At 43.2% G+C, this 18,514-nt stretch overlaps 2 protein-coding genes across 2 annotated transcripts in view; both read right to left on the bottom strand.

The window, feature by feature from the left end:
• The window catches only part of LOC141083352 (E3 ubiquitin-protein ligase TRIM58-like), a 4,927-nt gene extending 1,479 nt beyond the window's left edge, over nucleotides 1-3,448 (bottom strand). The window contains exon 1 of the mRNA XM_073567562.1: nucleotides 1-3,448. This exon is cut by the window's left edge and continues 1,479 nt beyond it. Coding sequence (XP_073423663.1) covers nucleotides 1,535-3,133 — 1,599 coding nt within the window. The 5' untranslated portion in view covers nucleotides 3,134-3,448 and the 3' untranslated portion in view covers nucleotides 1-1,534.
• Nucleotides 3,449-14,006: 10,558 nt separating this feature from the next.
• Nucleotides 14,007-17,893, bottom strand: LOC141083353 (E3 ubiquitin/ISG15 ligase TRIM25-like). The gene has a single exon (XM_073567563.1). It carries the CDS (start codon nucleotides 17,870-17,872, stop codon nucleotides 16,295-16,297), a length of 1,578 nt encoding a protein of 525 aa, XP_073423664.1. The 5' UTR covers nucleotides 17,873-17,893; the 3' UTR covers nucleotides 14,007-16,294.
• Between the last annotated feature and the right edge of the window lie 621 nt (nucleotides 17,894-18,514).

Here is an 18,514-nt window from a genome sequence, read left to right on the forward strand (position 1 = left end):
CATTTTAATAGCCAGTAAAGGCTAAGTATGCAGTCTAAGCTGATATTAATAGCTGGGAAGCTCCATGCGTATTACCCCCGTCCCATGTTATAAACATTGACCCTCAGCCATTGGCTTTCCCTCTGCTGGTTAAGAAAATTACATGGGATCTCACGCCATTTTTTTCAGACAAATAATCTTTTAATAGTTAAATGTACAGTAAACTGCACACACACACTGCACTAATTGTATTTGTCACTAACATCTGTATATCTATATATTCTATGTGTATTTACTGTATGTAATCCACCTCTTCTATCCTGTTGTCTCGCTGTGATTTTACACTACACGGTAGATGAATTGCCGGCTTTAATTCTATCCATCTATTTAATATATACATATAATGTACAGTATATATATTTGTGTGTCACTGACATCTATATATAGATATATTCTGTGCATATATCGATTCTATCTATTCTATTCTAACCTGTCAGTGTGATTTTACTGTACGCGGCGCATGAATTTCAGGCTTTTCAAAGGACAACGGTGCGTAAAAATTGGACAGTACTCACATGGTCCAAGTGCTGTGCAATTTTTTTATTCTCGCACCCATATGCTTGAATTGGCGAGTCTCGGTGACAATCGCAGCATGCTGAGATTTTACACGCACGCTGAATACAGCTGAGAAAATAAACGCTGATGTGAGCTGCCCCATAGAGTAACACTTGTCCGCGGTAGTGTGACTCCGGATTACGACCGAACATAGATGACACAAAAGACACTTTAATAAAAAAAAAGTTTTCTGGCGTATTCTTAAGTTTGGTGAGTTCACCTGAGTTTTAAAGACGTCATGTACACTTAACTGAAGGGTATGTGCACATAGTGTCTTATAAACGCCAGCGTACCGGCTGAGTTTTTGAAGCAGAAGATGCTTCAGGATAATGCTGCCGGAAGACTTACTGACCCCGGACTTAAAAAAAAAGAAACACACATTCTGGCGCCCTAGGCACGTGCCCACAAGTTGCTTGTGGTAAATACGTCCCTGGCTGTGATTGAAATAATTGAGTGGCTAAAAGAAGCTCAAAAAGACTGAACATATGCACTTCAAGTCATTTTGACATGGTGGTACTTATTTTCAATGTTTTTAGCATTTTCAACCATATTGTAAGGGAGATTGTTGAGTGTACCTGCCTGAAAAAGGCGTTGTGTGCCCATAGCCTAAGTGCAGACTTTAATGCAGATTTACTTCAGGAAGATCTACTCAATGAGTAAATGTACCCTTATAAACCATGGCTACTTTCAAGCAGAGATTGTTTACTTGCTGGATCTTTACTAAGAATGATGTCTATGACACATAGGTGGATTATCTACAGGGATTACAGAGACACATATTGGCATCAGTCCCCAAATTTTCAATATCGCCTCTAGACAGCGGATCATCCACCCTTGAGATATAGTGATAGGCTCAGCAGTCGTATAGGAATCATTCCATGCAACCCTGTCTTCTTATTAATCCCGTTGGCAGAATGATGTAGGAGTCTACGGCATAAAGTTATAATGATTTCTTCCACTTTCTGCTTCCTCCTAAGATCTTTATAGAACAGTCACATACACATAACGCAGCATGTAGTGGCTGCGAGAAGGTAATAGTGAAGGTGTGTAAGTGTCTGGTGGGGTCACACAGCTCGTAAAAGGACAACTGCCCGGCCTCATAATCCAGACATATCTTGAATTTATTACAGAAGATATTACCAGGTAACCGAATCTGTTTACTGTCATGTATAACTAAATACTGATTATTATATCTCCACAAACTCCAGGACTTGTTATTATATCCAATGTATGACTGATGCCCCCTCCTGTCTATACCAGAATAACACATCCCTACACCCCAACGACCAGCTTTACTGATGTCCACCTCCCAGTAATGTCGTCCTGAGGTAAATCCCCTCCTGCTCATCACCTGATAATCCTGGAATCTCTCTGCTGTTTCTGGACGTTTCTGCTTCTCTCTTGTCCTGGTCGCAGTTTTCAGGTCGTCTGATATAAGGAGATTATTACCAGCAGTTGTTACATCCAGTAATATGTCTGCAGGATCCCCCACATAGATCCCGCTCCTTATACCTGTTACTACGTCACATAATGTGTGTAATGTGTGTGAGATCACAGCCACATCCAGGTCACCTCCATCATGGGGCTGTTTATCATGTCCCCCTGTGTCCTCATCACCTCCCTCCTCAGGATCACACAAGTCACCGGTGTCTGGTTCCTGTAGGACAGTCAGTGGATCCGTCATGTTACACAGCTCCTCAATGTGTCTCATCTTCCTGGACAGCTCGTCCTTCTTTATTTCCAGCTGATAGATCAGAGCAGACAGTGACAGTGACTCTTCCTTTTCCTGCCTGGAGATCTCACTCAGGACCTTCTTCTCCAGGTCGTCCACCCGTCTCCTGATGTCTGTACACAGGGCAGTGACTCTCTCGGCTTCTCCAGCTGCTTGTTCTTGAGCTTTTCTCCATTGTTTCTCCAGACTCCGGACTCTTTCCTCAGTCTCTTCTCTCTTTGTGATCAGTTTCTGGAGGACATTTCTCATTTTGTTCTTATTTTTCTTATAGGCCTCATCCAGAATCTCCACCCGGTGTCCCCGATGTTCTCCGGCCAAACTGCAGGACACACAGATACAAGCAGCGTCCTCAGTGCAGTAATATTCCAGGATCTTCTTATGGACAGAACATTTCCTTTTCTCCAGAGAAGTGCTGGGATCAGATAAGACGTGTTCTGCTGATTTGCTGTGAGCTCTCAGGTGTTTATCACACAGAGAAGCCTCACAGTGTAGACAGGATCTAACAGCAGGTACCGGAGAGTCCACACAGTAAGTGCAGCAGATCCCAGTCTCCATCTGTGTTGGTGGAGTAAACAGGAAATTCTCCATGATGTTACGCAGAGCTAAGTTCCTCATCAGTGCCGGCCGCTCCGGAAACTCTATTCTGCAATCAGGACAGAAATAAACTCCAGACTCGTCCTGTGTATCCAGCACACGATCAATACAGACCCGGCAGAAGTTGTGTCCACATCTCAGCATTACAGGATCTGTATAAGTGCTCAGACAGATGGAGCAGTCCAGCTCTTCTCTCAGATCAGCAGACGCCATGGCTGACAGGGAAAGAAACAAATCTACATTTTTCTCCCGCTCAAAAGGGTGGGCTTTATACTTGTGTACACAGGGGAGGGATGATCAGCATGAGATCATTTACTATTAACCTGTTAATGGACACTTGAAAGTTACAATTTATATATGCTGTAATTTTTGGGTCTACATTATGTTTAAATGTTATTACTTAAGCTTAAGATTTGTAGGCCAGAGGCACACTACCGTATAACACGGCCGAGTGCTATGCGATAAAGCATTGCATAACTCTGCCCAGCATTATTCTATGGGGCAGCTTATAGCTGCGATTATTTTCTCATGCTGATTCAGCATGTGAGCCCAATCATACCATGCTGGGAGTGGCAATGAGACTCAGCTGACGTCCACAGATGGGGGTTGTGCTCACAGCCCAACACCATGCAGGATGCTTGGCACTTGCCACAGAACACTAGCGCTATGTCCAGCTATCGCCCAATATCTCTGCTCCCATTCGCTTTCAAACTCCTAGAGCAGCATGTCCACGCTGAACTTTCCTCCCATCTCTCACCTAACCTGCTCTTTGACAATCTACAATCTGGTTTCCGCCCCATCACTCCACTGAGACAGCCCTGACCAAAATTACTAATGACCTACTTACAGCCAAAAGGACGGAACAATACTCTATACTCCTCCTTCTAGACCTGTCCTCTGCCTTCAACACAGTTGACCACTGCCTCCTACTACAGATCCTCTCTTCCTCTGGCATCAAAAACCTTGCCCTATCCTGGATCTCCTCATACCTCTCCAACCGCACATTCAGCGTCTCCCACTCCCACACTATCTCCTCATCCCACCCTCTCTCTCTTGGAGTCCCCCAAGGCTCTGTTCTTGGACCCCTACTCTTCTCAATCTATACACTTGGCTTGGGGCAACTCATAAAGTCCCATGGATTCCAGTACCACCTTTATGCCGATGATACTCAGATCTACCTCTCTGGCCCAGACGTCACCTCTCTGCTCTCCAAAATCCCGGAGTGTCTATTAGCCATATCCTCCTTCTTCTCCCGCTTCCTCAAACTGAATGTGGACAAATCTGAACAGATCATCTTTCCCCCGTCTCACAGATCTTCCTTACCTGACCTATCTATAACAATTGACGACATCACGCTTTCCCCCGTACTGGAGGTCCGCTGCCTCGGAGTAGCCCTTGAGTCTTCCCTGTCCTTCAAACCACACATCCAAGCTCTCTCCACCTCCTGCCGCCTCCATCTCAAAAATATTTCCAGAATCCGTTCCTTCCTCAACCCTCACTCTACTAAAATGCTTGTGCATGCCCTCATCATCTCCCGTCTCGACTATTGCAACATCCTTTTCTGTGGCCTCCCTGCTAATACCCTCGCACCTCTTCAGTCCATCCTTAACTCTGCTGTCCAACTAATTCATCTCTCTCCTCGCTACTTCCCCGCTTCTCCCCTCTGCAAATCTCTTCACTGGTTCCCACTCCCTCAGAATATCCAATTCAAATTACTAATACTGACCTACAAGGCCATCTATAACCTGTCTCCTCCATATATCTCTGAATTAATCTCCCGATATCTTCCCTCACGTAATCTCCGATCCTCCCAAGACCTCCTCTCCTCCACACTTATTCGCTCCTCACCCAACCGCCTCCAAGACTTCTCCCGCATAGCCCCCATCCTCTGGAATTCTTTGCCCCAACACCTCTGGCTATCAACCACAGTCAGATCCTTCAGCCGGAACCCGAAAACCCATCTCTTCAGGAAAGCCTACAGCCTGCAATGATCCCCCCTACCCCCTCGCCAATACTGGAGCTACCACCTCAACATCACTGGAGCTGCTGCAACCCCCCCAACCTACTGTCTCCTTCCCCATCCTGTAGCATGTAAGCCCGAAAGGGCAGGGTCCTTTCTCCCCTCTATATCAGTCTGTGATTGTTAGTTTGTTTACTGTAAGTGATATCTGTAATTTAAATGTAACCCTGTTATGAATGAGTCACCGAAGGAGGAAAAAACAAAAATACAAGCTAAGTCCAGAAAACCGGAGAGGTTGGTAGCTATCGGATTGCAGACCCCTGATCCTATTCACCACAACTAACAGTAGCCGTGGGGGGTTCCTACGGTCCCCTAGACCCCTTATTCACAGCCGGAGAACTAAATAAGCCTAAAGAAAGAAAGGGGAAATCTAAACTGCCCCAGAGCAGACCCCAAAGCAATAGACAGCCCCCAACATGTATTGTTGGTGAAAAGCAGATGAAAACACAAACACAGACAGAAAGACAGGTTGAGCAAACGATGGGGCCCAACTAACTAAATAGGAAAGGACAGAAAAGATGCTGGCTGCAATCCGCAAAAAACCCTACCAAAAATGTCCCAACCGTCTGATAGGGAAAAAGGCCCTGAAGTCGCTAGACTTCAAAATCACTATATCAGCACTCAGGTATATTCTGAAAACAGAGCAAAGAGATAAACTGATCAGAGACAAAAATGGAGCTCAGCCCGTCCCAACAAATGCAGGCTGAACACAAAACATGAAGCAAACAGACAAAATCTCATGGAAAATAAGAGAGCAAAAACTTAGCTTTCAGTAGACAGGACTAACTGGTTGCAAGAGCTCAGAGCAGAAAGGATCACCAGCACCCCTGTAGGGTGTCGGCTGCCTTATATCCACTCAGTGATTCCGGGTGTCCAATCAGGCTCCACCTGTTCAGATGACAGGTTCTTCTCAACCCAATTAATTTCACTACCTTTCTTCACCAGCAGAGGGAGTTCATCAGACATCAACGGTGAAGGGGAAAATGAACTCACAACATAACCCCTTCTCATGTACAGCACCATGGAATCAATGGCGCTATATAATTAAATATTAATAATAATAAGAACACCAGGATTGGCAAATTCGCCACTGGTGCCCTGTGCTCTTCACAGATGAAAGCAGGTTCACACTGAGCACATGTGACAGACGTGACAGAGTCTGGAGATGCCATGGAGAGTGATCTGTTGCCTGCGACATCCTTCAGCATGACCAGTTTGGCAGAGTGTCAGTAATGGTGTGGGGTGGCATTTCTTTGGAGGGCCGCATGGTGTTGGGCTGTGAGCACAACCCCATATGTGGACGTAGGGCACTCAGACCATCCTCTTGGAGTTGGTTTCTAACCGTTTGTGCAGACACATGCACATTTGTGGCCTGCTGAAGGTCATTTTGCAGGGCTCTGGCAGTGCTCCTCCTGTTCCTCCTTGCACAAAGGCTGAGGTAGCGGTCCTGCTGCTGGGTTGTTGCCCTCCTACAGCCCCCTCCACATCTCCTGGTGTACCGGCCTGTCTCCTGGTAGCGCCTCCAGCCTCTGGACACTATGATGACAGACACAGCAAACCTTCTTGCCACACCTCGCATTGATGTGCCATCCTGGATGAGCTTCACTACCTGAGCCACTTGTGTGGGTTGTAGAGTCCGTCTTATGTGAAAGCACAACCAACATTCAAAAGTGACCAAAACATCAGCCAGAATGCATAGGTACTGAGATGTGGTCTGTGGTCCCCACCTGCAGAACCACTCCTTTATTGAGTGTGTCTTGATAATTGCCAATAATTTCCATCTGTTGTCTATTCCATTTGCACAACAACATGTAAAATTGATTGTCAATCAGTGTTGCTTCCTAAGTGGACAGTTTGATTTCACAGAGGTTAAATTTACTTGGAGTTATATTGTGCTGACACGGGACACCCCGAGAATTCGGTGGCACCAGCACAGCCAGTGGCCTCGCAGAAGTTTGCCACACTTCCAAAGTCTCGGATAAAGTCTGTGATAAAGTTCGACTCGGACGTGTCTCTGGCCAGTCAGGAGGCTGTGTTTGCTATCAGCAAGGCCACGGAATTATTCATTGAAGCTATTGCAAAATTCATGAACTGTGTGCGCCACTTTGAAAAATCTGGAACAAAAACAGCAACGAATACCACAAGACAAAAAAGAAATGTAATGAATCGGACATAGGCATGATGATGGAGCACTATATAAAATTCTGCAGTACATTTCTAGTGACGGAGTTTGGTGTGTCATCAGAGTTCACGTGTGCGGGACGTTTTGCGGCCCGTGCTGTTAAAAAATGGACTTGTCGTCGTATTTTGCCCAAGGACACAGTCCGTAGAAACACACTGACATAGAATCATAGAATCGTAGAGTTGGAAGGGACCTCCTGGGCCATCTGGTCCAACCCCCTGCTCAAAGCAGGATTCGCTGAATCATCCCAGACAGATATCTGTCCAGCCTCTGTTTGAAGACTTCTATTGAAGGAGAACTCACCACCTCTCGTGGCAGCCTGTTCCACTCATTGATCACTAACTGTCAAAATGTTTTTTCTGATATCTAATCTGTGTCTCCTTCCATTCAGTTTCATCCCATTGCTTCTAGTCTTTCCTTGTGCAAATGAGAATAAAGATGATCCTTCTGCAATGTGACAGCCCTTGAGATATTTGTAGACAGCTATTAAGTCTCCTCTCAGTCTTCTCTTTTGCAGGCTAAACATTCCCAAATCCTGCAACCTTTCCTCATAAGACAGGGTTTGCAGACCGGTCACCATTCTGGTCGCTCTTTTCTGAACTTGCTCCAGTTTGTTGATGTCTTTTTTTTTATAACTCATATCCTTGGAACTTGGATTGTGTATTTGCAATGCCAATAACTAAATGATTCTGAAACAGCATTTTTTTGTGTGCAAGCTCAGAATTTGACACCCTAGTTTGAACATTATTATTTGTGACTTGAACAATGTACATTTTTAGTGCAAAACTACAGCTCAGTAACTGATACAGGTAACATCATTTCCTAAATTTATACAATTTCAATCACCTCGCATCACCTGTCAACTCAAGAGGAGAGTAAATGAACGGGAGATTGGAGCGAGATCTTTCATCTTTTGTATTACTTCTTTTAGTAGCACACCATTCTTCTGAGTTGTTCATTTATCTCCTGTGATTTGTTTACACAAAAAATGTCTCTCCTTACATTTTATGCATTTTTTTGATGACCTCCTAAGAGTCATTGAGCCCTATAAACCAATGAGTATCGAAAAATACTTGTCAAAGCAATAAAATTCATCTCACTTCGTTTCGCAAAAGTCAACCTGATCTGCCGGTTTGGAAACACCTTTATCTTCTACCATCCAGAAAAATAAAGATTGCAAAAATAATAATGTTAAGCAACTACTGACAGTCTCAAATTATAATGTTGTCAGAAAGAAAGAGGCCTTGCCTGAACTTTTAACTGTTGAGGACATTTAAAGGTCAACATGCTACACTCCTCTAGCTTCCCCTGCAGCAGAAAACCTATAAGCGACTGCTGTCTCTCAAGACATCTGGAGACTCCTCATACCACTCTTTGATAAGAGATTAGATGTTCCCTATGCATCTGTCAATTCGGCTCTATCCCAGATTACAACAAATGCACAAAAAATTGTTGAACTGGAGAACAGGGTCAATGATTGTGAAACTAAAATCGCCTCTTTGACTCAGGCTTCCACCAATAGTCAAAGAGAAGAAACTTCCCTCCATGACATGTTGGAGGACCTAGAAAATAACGAGAGGCAGAATAACCTCCGATTCATTGGTGTCCCAGAAAATATTTTTGGAAAAAATCTAATCCCCTTTCTCACCACTGATCTAATACAAGCTTTGCAACTTCCCGTCACTCCAGACTCACTGATGGTTGAAGAAAGACCATCGCATTAAGTCCTACTAGGGAACATGGATGAGGTCATCCGTGTCTGGTCATTGCTAGATTCCTAAACTGGTCCATTAAAGAACAAATATGGAGAGAGTACCATAAGATGAACTCACTAACATTTAAAAACAACCCTATCCTTATTTTTTAGGATTTTTCCTATTCAGTCACTAAAAATTATAAAGGCCTCTCACCCGTTTATCGATACCTTCATGACAACTCTATGATGTTCCAGCTGTTATATCCAGCCAAACTAAAATTCCAAATTTTGCCCAATTCAAAAAACAAAACAATAAAAAATACACATATTTGCTATTGGTGAGTTCAGAAATGTCCGATCTATCAAAACACAAACTAAATTAATACGAACGGTAAACAGCGCAACGAGAAAAAAAATCAACCCCCTAGAATTACGTTTTTTGGGCACCGTAACGTTGCAATAAAATGCAATTACAGGCAATCAAAACAACATATCTATCCCAAAATGGTATCAATGAAAACATCAGCTCGGCATGCAAAAAAATAAGCCCTCACCCGGCCCCAGATCCTGAAAAATGGAGACGCTACAGGTTTTGGAAAATGACACTTTTATTTTTCACCACTTAAATAAAAAAAAGCCTACCCATGTTTAGTATCTGCCAACTTGTAATGACCTGGAGAATCATAATGGCAGGTCAGTTTTAGCTTTTAGTTAGCATGGTAAAAAAAAATTAAATAATGGTGGAATTCCACTTTTTTGAAAGTTCACCACACTTGGAATTTTTTGCCCGGTTTCCAGCATACTATATTGTAAAATCAAGGGTGTCGTAAAATAAAAAAAGTTATGGCTCTGGGAAGAAGGGGAGCAAAAAACGAAAATGGAAAATCACAAGGTCATCAAGGGGTTAACGGCTTCATGGCCAGATATAATTAATCATAGTTACTGGTTTTGTTATCTCTTCATAAGTGATGTTTTTCTTTATTAATTTCATTATGCCCATTCTTCCATTTCAGAGGTTCTCCAATGGTGCGTGGCTCTTCTTCCTTGTAGTCTTAAAACAAAGCCCTGGTTTTCTTCACCCGCTTGGAGAAAGAATCCTGACTGAATGTATTACCCTTAGCAGATTAAACCCTTTATCAAGACATCAAAGATGAGTATGTCAAGCAATAATACGTCACCACGTTAGACAATCTCCTCTTATTTTAAGATTATTTCATGAAACACAGCAGGCCTGGTTTTAAACATAGAAAGCTTCTTAACCATTTGAAAGGTATGACCCCTGACATTATCTACTTACAACAGACACACTGGGTGAAAGGGAAAAATTCCACACTGAAAGCTACTTAGATGCCTGCTAGTCAACAGTTTATGTGTACTGTATATGCCCCTAATCAGCCTTAAGGGCCTTTCTCACATAGCGATATCGCCAAAGCGTCACCGATTTTGTGACGCAACAGCGATTTCGCTTTGTGTGACACATACCTGCAACTGCCCCCCCTGCTGGTTTTCGCTGATCATGCTCGAATGGCCTGGACAATTTCTTCGTCGTTGGCACCCCACTGGCCGGCATGCATCGCTGTGTTCGGCGCCGACTAGCGACGTCGCAGATCTCATGGACGCAGGCGGAAGTCATCAGAATGGCTACGGTGTGACGTGACAGGTAACAGCGACACCCAATGGATCGCTGGTGAGATCTGCCTGTTTGGCAGCTCACTAGCGACCATTTAGCGATGCACCAGCAATCCTGACCGGGTCGTATCGTTGTTGGGATCGCTGGTGCATCGCTAAATGTAACGGGACCCTTATCCTACCTTTCTCCCTAATCTAGCCGTTCCACAACAGAGAAACCCTCAAAACATAATTCTAGGGGGTGATTTAAACTCTGAAAATGATCCACAAATGGACAGATCAAATTGTTGTACTCACTCCCTATTATCTACTCAATAGTTCTTCCAGATGTTGAGCGTATTACGCCACTTTTACAGACTAATAATAAAACATACAAAACAAAAGATAAAATGGATTTTATAAGAAAAAAATGTTAGGAAATGTTATTTCTTGTAAGGCAAAATTAAAAAAAACAAACAAAATGCCTCCTCCAGCCCTTAGGTTGCGGGTCCACGATCAGTAATACTAGAGTTCTGGACTCAGCGTATTTTTGCTGCTTCCAAAATGCTGCATTGTATAGTACATGCACAGTGGATGGGATTAATAGAAATCTGATGCTAACTGTGCTTCTTTTTTTACTCTGCGTAAACTCAACTGCGGTGTGGGTTTCCAAGCGGCAGCATGTCAATTTCTTTTGGAGAATGCTCAATCTTTTGTGCGGAATTTTCCCATAGTCATGCATTAGATTAAGTAAAACCACAGTTTAAAAAAGCATATGCGCTGTAAGTGAAGTTACGCAGGTGTCTTTAGCCTGGTTTAAATGTTAAAAAAATTATGTAGGGTCCCCCCTATTTTTTGATAACCAGCCAAGGTAAAGCAGACAGCGGCAGGCATAAATTATCATGGGAAGGTCCATGTTTATTGGGCCCTTCTCAGCCAATAAATATGAGCCTGCAGCCTGCATCACATGAGGCGCTTTGCCTGGCTCTTCCCAATTGCCCTGGTGTTGTGGCAATCAGGGTAATGTTAGTTTCGATTGATGACAGCTGTGATTTGTCAAAAATCACATCTGCCATCAACCCCTGAGGTTAGTAATGGAGAGGTATCTATCAGACACCCCCATTACTAGCCCAGTAATAAACATTAAAAACACACACAGAAATAAAACAAACACTTTATTTAAATAAAGACACCCCCACACTATCCCTCATTCACCAATTTATAAAAAAAAAAAAAAATCCCATGCAGGTCCGAAGTAATCCAACGAATCCTAAGCAGTCCAGAAAAGGATACCTGAATAAAGACAATAGACAGTCCCTTGTTCACCTTGGAATGTCCACAACAATGCCCTTATTGCAGATTGGAGCTGATCCAAAGCCCGCATTGCTGTTTGGAGGTTTTATTCACAAGAGGTGATTATTATAATTATTTGCTAATATTCAAGTACTTTGAGGCTATGTGCCCATGTAGCGCTTTTCAAGCGTTTTTTTCCTGAGCAGAAATGCGTGCCCTTGCCAGGGAAAACGCATGTGCTTTTTGACACGCGTTTTTGACGCGATTGTCAAGCGTTTTGACATGCGTTTTCCTATGCGTTCTTGCAATTACAGTGTATGTATGCGGAATCGCATGCGATTCCGCACAATTAATAAACATGCTGCTTTTTTCCGCTAAGCGTTTCCGCAGCGGAAAAAAAACGCACCATTAGCACAACATGTGCGTTTTCCATTCTATTACATTAGATGCTTTTCTTAAGCGTTTCCGCAGCAGAAACGCTTGTCTAAAAGCGCTGCGGAAACGCTTAAAAAACGCAACGTGGGCACACAGCCTGAATGTATTATAATATGGATAAAAGATAAGTAATGAACTAATGAAAATCAAGCTCTGTGCCATTTTTTTTGATTGAGGGAATTAAGGCAGTTTTTTGAGGAACAACTGCATGACAACAACTTTAAGGTATTGGACTTAATATCATTTGAGGTCAGTATATTTTTGTATAGGTTACTCAGTGACCACAGAATTCTGAATTCTCATATTGTGCACACTGTGAGCATTATCTAGTGATTTTGCAATTTGCATACATGCGGTCACAAGCCGACTAGATGGGGCACGGCTTCGCTCGATTCAAGTGTATTGAGTGAGGTTGAACAAGTCTAGTCGGAATGTGGCTGGAAGTACGTAAATTGCATACCTGCAGTCACCCGTCGCCAGAGAATCCTGTATTGTAAGGGTTCCAATGGATTGTGATGAATAAGAAAATGCTCACACAAGAACTGAATTTACTAAATTGATTTACTTAATAAGTGATAAGATCACATAATAAACAGTATAAAACTATAAATACATATGCATTAATCAGAAACAAGCATTATTCATATGCTACATTATTCAGATAGACGTCGACCAGTCATCCTTCATGAGCCAAGAGAACGAGAACATGTCCTAGTTCTTTTAAAAATGTCCAGCTACAAGGTGTGTCCAGCCCCACCATATGGGGAATGATGTCACAAGACTATTGTCCATTGGCTATAAACACATCCCCTCAATACCTATTTTAACCAGTATATAATACAGGAAGCTAGAGGGGGCCTCATGTGTGCCACATGGCAGAAATACAGCAAGCTGGAGGAGGGGCTTCGGAGGAATGTTTACCCACCCAATCTAATTATGGCAATGAAGGTCCTTTGTTGGTAGATAAGTGTAAAGGTACTGTCACACTTAGCGATGTACCAGCGATCCCGACCAGCGATATGACGCGGTCAGGATCGCTGGTACATCGCTAAGTAGTCGCTAGTGAGCTGCCACACAGGCAGATCTCACTAGCGACATCGCTGGGGACGGGGATCGCTACTTACCTGTCACACTAGGCGATCCTGCGTCCTCCCGCCCGGCTCCACGCTCGTCTCTGCACAGGAAGCGCCGCAGGAAGCTGACGACGAGAAACAGTCCTGAACGTTCTCGCGCGATCAGCGATAACCAGCGGGGGAGCGGGTCGCTGGTAAGTATCAGACACAGAGATATCGCTAGCAATATCGCTATAACGTCACTAGTTATAGCGATATTGCTAGCGATATCTCTTAGTGTGACAGGCCCTTAAGCCAGTTATTTGCTCTGCTTGGACAATTTGACCATCTGGTTGAAACAAGTTTCAATGACCTTCTTGGAAGGTTCAAAGAGCTGATTGAAACTATATCAATAGTTGGTATTAATTAATTGGAGTGTTGAAACCATTAAAAATAACTCATAGTATACAATCCTTACAGCGTACAGTGTGAGGATTCACAAGTCTGCAGTCACATAAAATGAGGGCACTTGTATGGGAACCACTTTTAAGTAAAGAGCTGCAAGGTGTAGTAAAACACAAAGATTACTTTAAAGCTCTATTGCTGAGATATATATTTCTGATTTCCAATTACAGTAGTGAACCATACTTGAGATGAGAACTGTCAATGAACCCAAGGTGCTTTCAGTCTTGATGCTGGACCTTACTTCAAGCATGCTGTGTAATCAATGTATGCAATGAGAAACAACGTAATGCATAACAATGAAACACAATATAAGAAAAAAAAAACACAGGAGCACATTGATTATATTAGTTTTTAATTAACTCTCCAAAATATCCAGCAGTTACATGCTAGATCTGGTGTCCCCAAAAGTGATAAACTGGTATAAAATAAGGCACATTTATGTGATTGAGTCATTATCAAAACAATAATACTCTGATACAAGACAAAGAAAAGACTCCACATTGACAAATGAGAAATGACAAATATACATTGTGACTTCAACGTCAATGAGGCCCTTTCACCAAATTTTCCTTTTTGAACTGGTCGTACAACATTATAGTGACTGCAGAGCAGAATAAAAAATGTTTTTCTTAATTTAATTTCTCCTTGGTGCAGAGATGTTAGGAATCAAAGTATTTGGCATCTAACAAGTTAATCTTGGTTATATTCAAGTGGGCATCAACCTCGCCATCTTCATGGGGAGGGGTGTACTTCTTCCCCATGTATGACGTTATCCAATCATAATCAGGAAGCAACGTCCAGGAGAAAAAAGACACACCCACACCATAACTTAAAAAAGCTACTCTTGTATAAGATGTAATGACAGACATGCTGATTTTACACAGCGATTACAAGTTACTGTGAGAACAATAGATATAAGTGTGATTAGTGAAACCTCTGAGTTTTCATTTCCTGGGAGTCCAAGTGTGTGAGCGCAGTAAAACTGAGCTGGCAGGACTATGAGGAGAGTTTATAGAAGGGTTTGTAATGTGACAAAGCTAAACTCAGCTGTACTGCCCTTAAGTGGGAGGGGGGCTGTCAGGCGATGAAAGCTCAAAGGTGTCAGTAATCACACATATCTGTTATGTCTCATAGTGAGAAACCTGGGCTAAGCTGTAGTTGGCTATGTTCTCCTTTCTCCTGAGTGTTGCGTCTTGATTATGATTTGGTAAAGCCATACAGTGTGAAGAACTACTTGGTGCCAGACATACCATATTTTTCGGATTATAAAACACACATTTATTCCCCAAATTTGGGAGGAAAGAGGGGGTGCGTTTTATAATCTGAAGGTATGTTACCTGAGGGGTGGCGGCGGTGGAGCGGGTTCACAGGAGCCAAGGTCACCGATTCAGGAGGTCAGCGGCAGGAGGAGTGGGGCGATGCTGTCAATGCCAGTGAGTGGAGGTTCGCGCTCTCGCACATATCGCCAAGGTGGGCTTTGTGAAAATGTCCGCTGGAGACAGTGCATGTGCTCATTGAGATCACAGGAGATCTAGGACGAGAGGTTGTCTCCAGAGATATCAATCTGAGCATGCACCACCAAAGACGGCCATTTTCCTGAAGCACACCACAGGGATATGCATGGGAGAGGGGACATCTGACGACATCTTCTGAGAGGACAAGGCCCACTGCATCGCCCCACTCATCCTGCCGCGGCCAACCTCCTGAATCAGCCCATTCTGAGAAGACGGGGCCCTCAGCATCATCCCACTCCTGCTGCCGCCGACCTCCTGAAGCCTGGCTTCTGTGGTCCCACTCCACCGCCCCCCAGGTAAGTTACCATTAAAATGGATTATAATGCGCACCACCATTTTATTTAAAAATGATTTTGTTCTATTTTCCATCCCAAAATTTGGTGAGTCTTATAAGCCGGTGCGTCTTATAATCCGCAAAATACGGTAGGTTTTTTCCCTAATGACAAACGACTCTTTAATGTGACCATCCCAAAATGCATGCTACACTCATATGGCCTACATTGTGAACCAACCCTGCACAAAGATCTCTATGTATGTGAAATGAGAATTTATTATATAACCTGCAGGTGAAAATCTGCAACAAAATGCACTACAACGTTAAAGAACAGTATAATACTACTCACAATATACTGACTGTGTAAAAAAATTGTAGCGGATTAAAGTCAAAATTAAAAATATCACAGATTTTCATAGCAGCTTTTACTCATTACTACGGAGAAATCCACAGCCATACGTGTCCCAAAATCAGATGGATTTTCATGCATATTTTGCTTGCGAATAATCTGCTCAAGGTATGAATTTACCTTTCTAAACATGTTTCAAATACTTTGGTAGTATTACCAGGAATAATGGCTGCAACACATGGGGGATTATTCAAAAAGACTACAGAGACGCCACTGACAGCATTCCCCAAACTTCCAATATCGTCAAATATAGAGCTGCACTAAAAGTAATCAATAAGGAACTAGACAGCGAATGTTCCCCCATGTAATTTAGTCATAGGGACAGCAGTCATATAGGGATCATCACCTGCAGCCCTGTCTTATTAATACATTTGGCATAAAGATACAGCAGTCTCAATTGGAATTCTAAGATCATGACGGCTTCTTTCAGTTTCTGCTTCCCCCCAAAATCTTTATAGAATCTCTCCATACACAAAATGCAGCATGAAGAGGCTCGGAGAAGGCTACAGTGAAGGTGTGTAAGTGTCTGATGGGCTCACACAGCTCATAAAAGGACAACTGCCCGGCCTCATAATCCAGATATATCCTGAACCTTTCACTGGAGATCTTGTCATGTAGTCGGATTTCTTTACTGTCATGTATCACTGAATATTGATTGTTATACATCCTCAAACTCCAGGACTTGTTGTTATATCCAATGTGTGACTGACCTCCCCTCCTGTCTATACTGGGATAACACATCCCCACCATCCAACCCTTTGATCTTCTGCCTTCTATGTCACAGTAATGTCGTCCTGAGGTAAATCCCCTCCTGCTCATCACCTGATTATTCTGGAATCTCTCTGCTGTTTCTGGACGATTCTGATTCTCCTCTGTCCCGGTTGCAGTTTTCAGGTCGTCTGATATAAGGAGATTATTAGCAGCTGTAGTTACATCCAGTAATATGTCTGCAGGATCCCCCACATAGATCCCGCTCCTTATACCTGATATTACGTCACATAATGTGTGCAATGTGTGTGAGATCACAGCCACATCCAGGTCACCTCCATCATGGGGCTGTTTATCATGTCCCCCTGTGTCCTCATCACCTCCCTCCTCCTCAGGATCACACAAGTCACCGGTGTCTGGATCCTGTAGGACAGTCAGTGGATCCGCCATGTTACACAGCTCCTCAATGTGTCTCATCTTCCTGGACAGCTCGTCCTTCTTTATTTCCAGCTGATGGATCAGAGCAGACAGTGACAGTGACTCTTCCTTTTCCTGCCTGGAGATCTCACTCAGGACCTTCTTCTCCAGGTCGTCCACCCGTCTCCTGATGTCTGTACACAGGGCAGTGACTCTCTCGGCTTCTCCAGCTGCTTGTTCTTGAGCTTTTCTCCATTGTTCCTCCAGACTCCGGACTCTTTCTTCAGCCTCTTCTCTCTTTGTGATCAGTTTCTGGAGGACATTTCTCAGTTTGTTCTTATAGGCCTCATCCAGCATCTCCACCCGATGTCCCCGATGTTCTCCGGCCAAACTGCAGGACACACATATACAAGCAGCGTCCTCAGTGCAGTAATATTCCAGGATCTTCTTGTGGACAGAACATTTCCTTTTCTCCAGAGAAGTGCTGGGATCAGATAAGACGTGTTCTGGTGATTTGCTGTGAGCTCTCAGGTGTTTATCACACAGAGAAGCCTCACAGTGTAGACAGGATCTAACAGCAGGTACCGGAGAGTCCACACAGTAAGTGCAGCAGATCCCGATTTCGGTCCTTGTTGGTTGAGTAAACAGGAAAGTCTCCATTATATTATGTAGAGCTAAGTTCCTCATCGGTGTAGGCCGCATACGAAACTCTTCTCTGCAATCAGGACAGGAATAAACTCCAGACCCGTCCTGTGTATCCAGCACACGACCAATACAGACCCGGCAGAAGTTGTGTCCACATCTCAGCATTACAGGATCTGTATAAGTGCTCAGACAGATGGAGCAGTCCAGCTCTTCTCTCAGATCAGCAGAGGCCATGACTAACAGGAAGGGAGAAAGGAAACTAGTACTACTATACTAAAGGGTGGGCCTTGCATTGTGTACACAGGGGAGGGCTGAGGAGCAGAAGGTCACTTACTATTAACCTGTTAATGGACACTTCTGAAAATCACATCTTATATCTGCTGTAAATTTCAGGTCTACATTGTGGTCATGTATAAGGAATGAGGTTATTCCCTGCAGTTAAGATTTTTAATGTGATTGTTGGGTAGAAAGTATGAGGAACATGAAAGAGCATTACCACTTTTAAAAACAAATCACAAGTATGAAGCTGATAAACCTGCCCAGCTCAAAAGCTATTATCTTCTTTTTAACCCCTTTACGCCCCAGGGTAGTTTGCACTTTAATGACGGGCCAATTTTTACAATTCTTACCACTGTCACTTTATGAGGTAATAACTCTGGAACGCTTCAACGTATCCCAGTTATTCTGAAACTGTTTTTTTTTCATGACATAATTTACTTCATGATAGTGATAAAAATTTCTTCGGTATGACTTGTGTTTATTTGTGTAAAAAAACAGAAATGTGGTGAAAATTTTGCAATTTTACAACTTTGAATTTTCATGCCCTTAAATCACAGAGATGTGTCACTTAAAGTAGTTAATAAAATTTTCCACATG

Source organism: Dendrobates tinctorius, unplaced genomic scaffold (assembly GCF_039654945.1).
Source record: "Dendrobates tinctorius isolate UK_male_01 unplaced genomic scaffold, ASM3965494v1 ptg000020l, whole genome shotgun sequence".
Lineage (NCBI taxonomy): Eukaryota > Metazoa > Chordata > Amphibia > Anura > Dendrobatidae > Dendrobates > Dendrobates tinctorius.

Coding starts and splice junctions, on each gene's coding strand:
- LOC141083353 (XM_073567563.1), bottom strand. CDS start 17,872: ATGGCCTCTGCTGATCTGAGAGAAGAGCTGGACTGCTCCATCTGTCTG.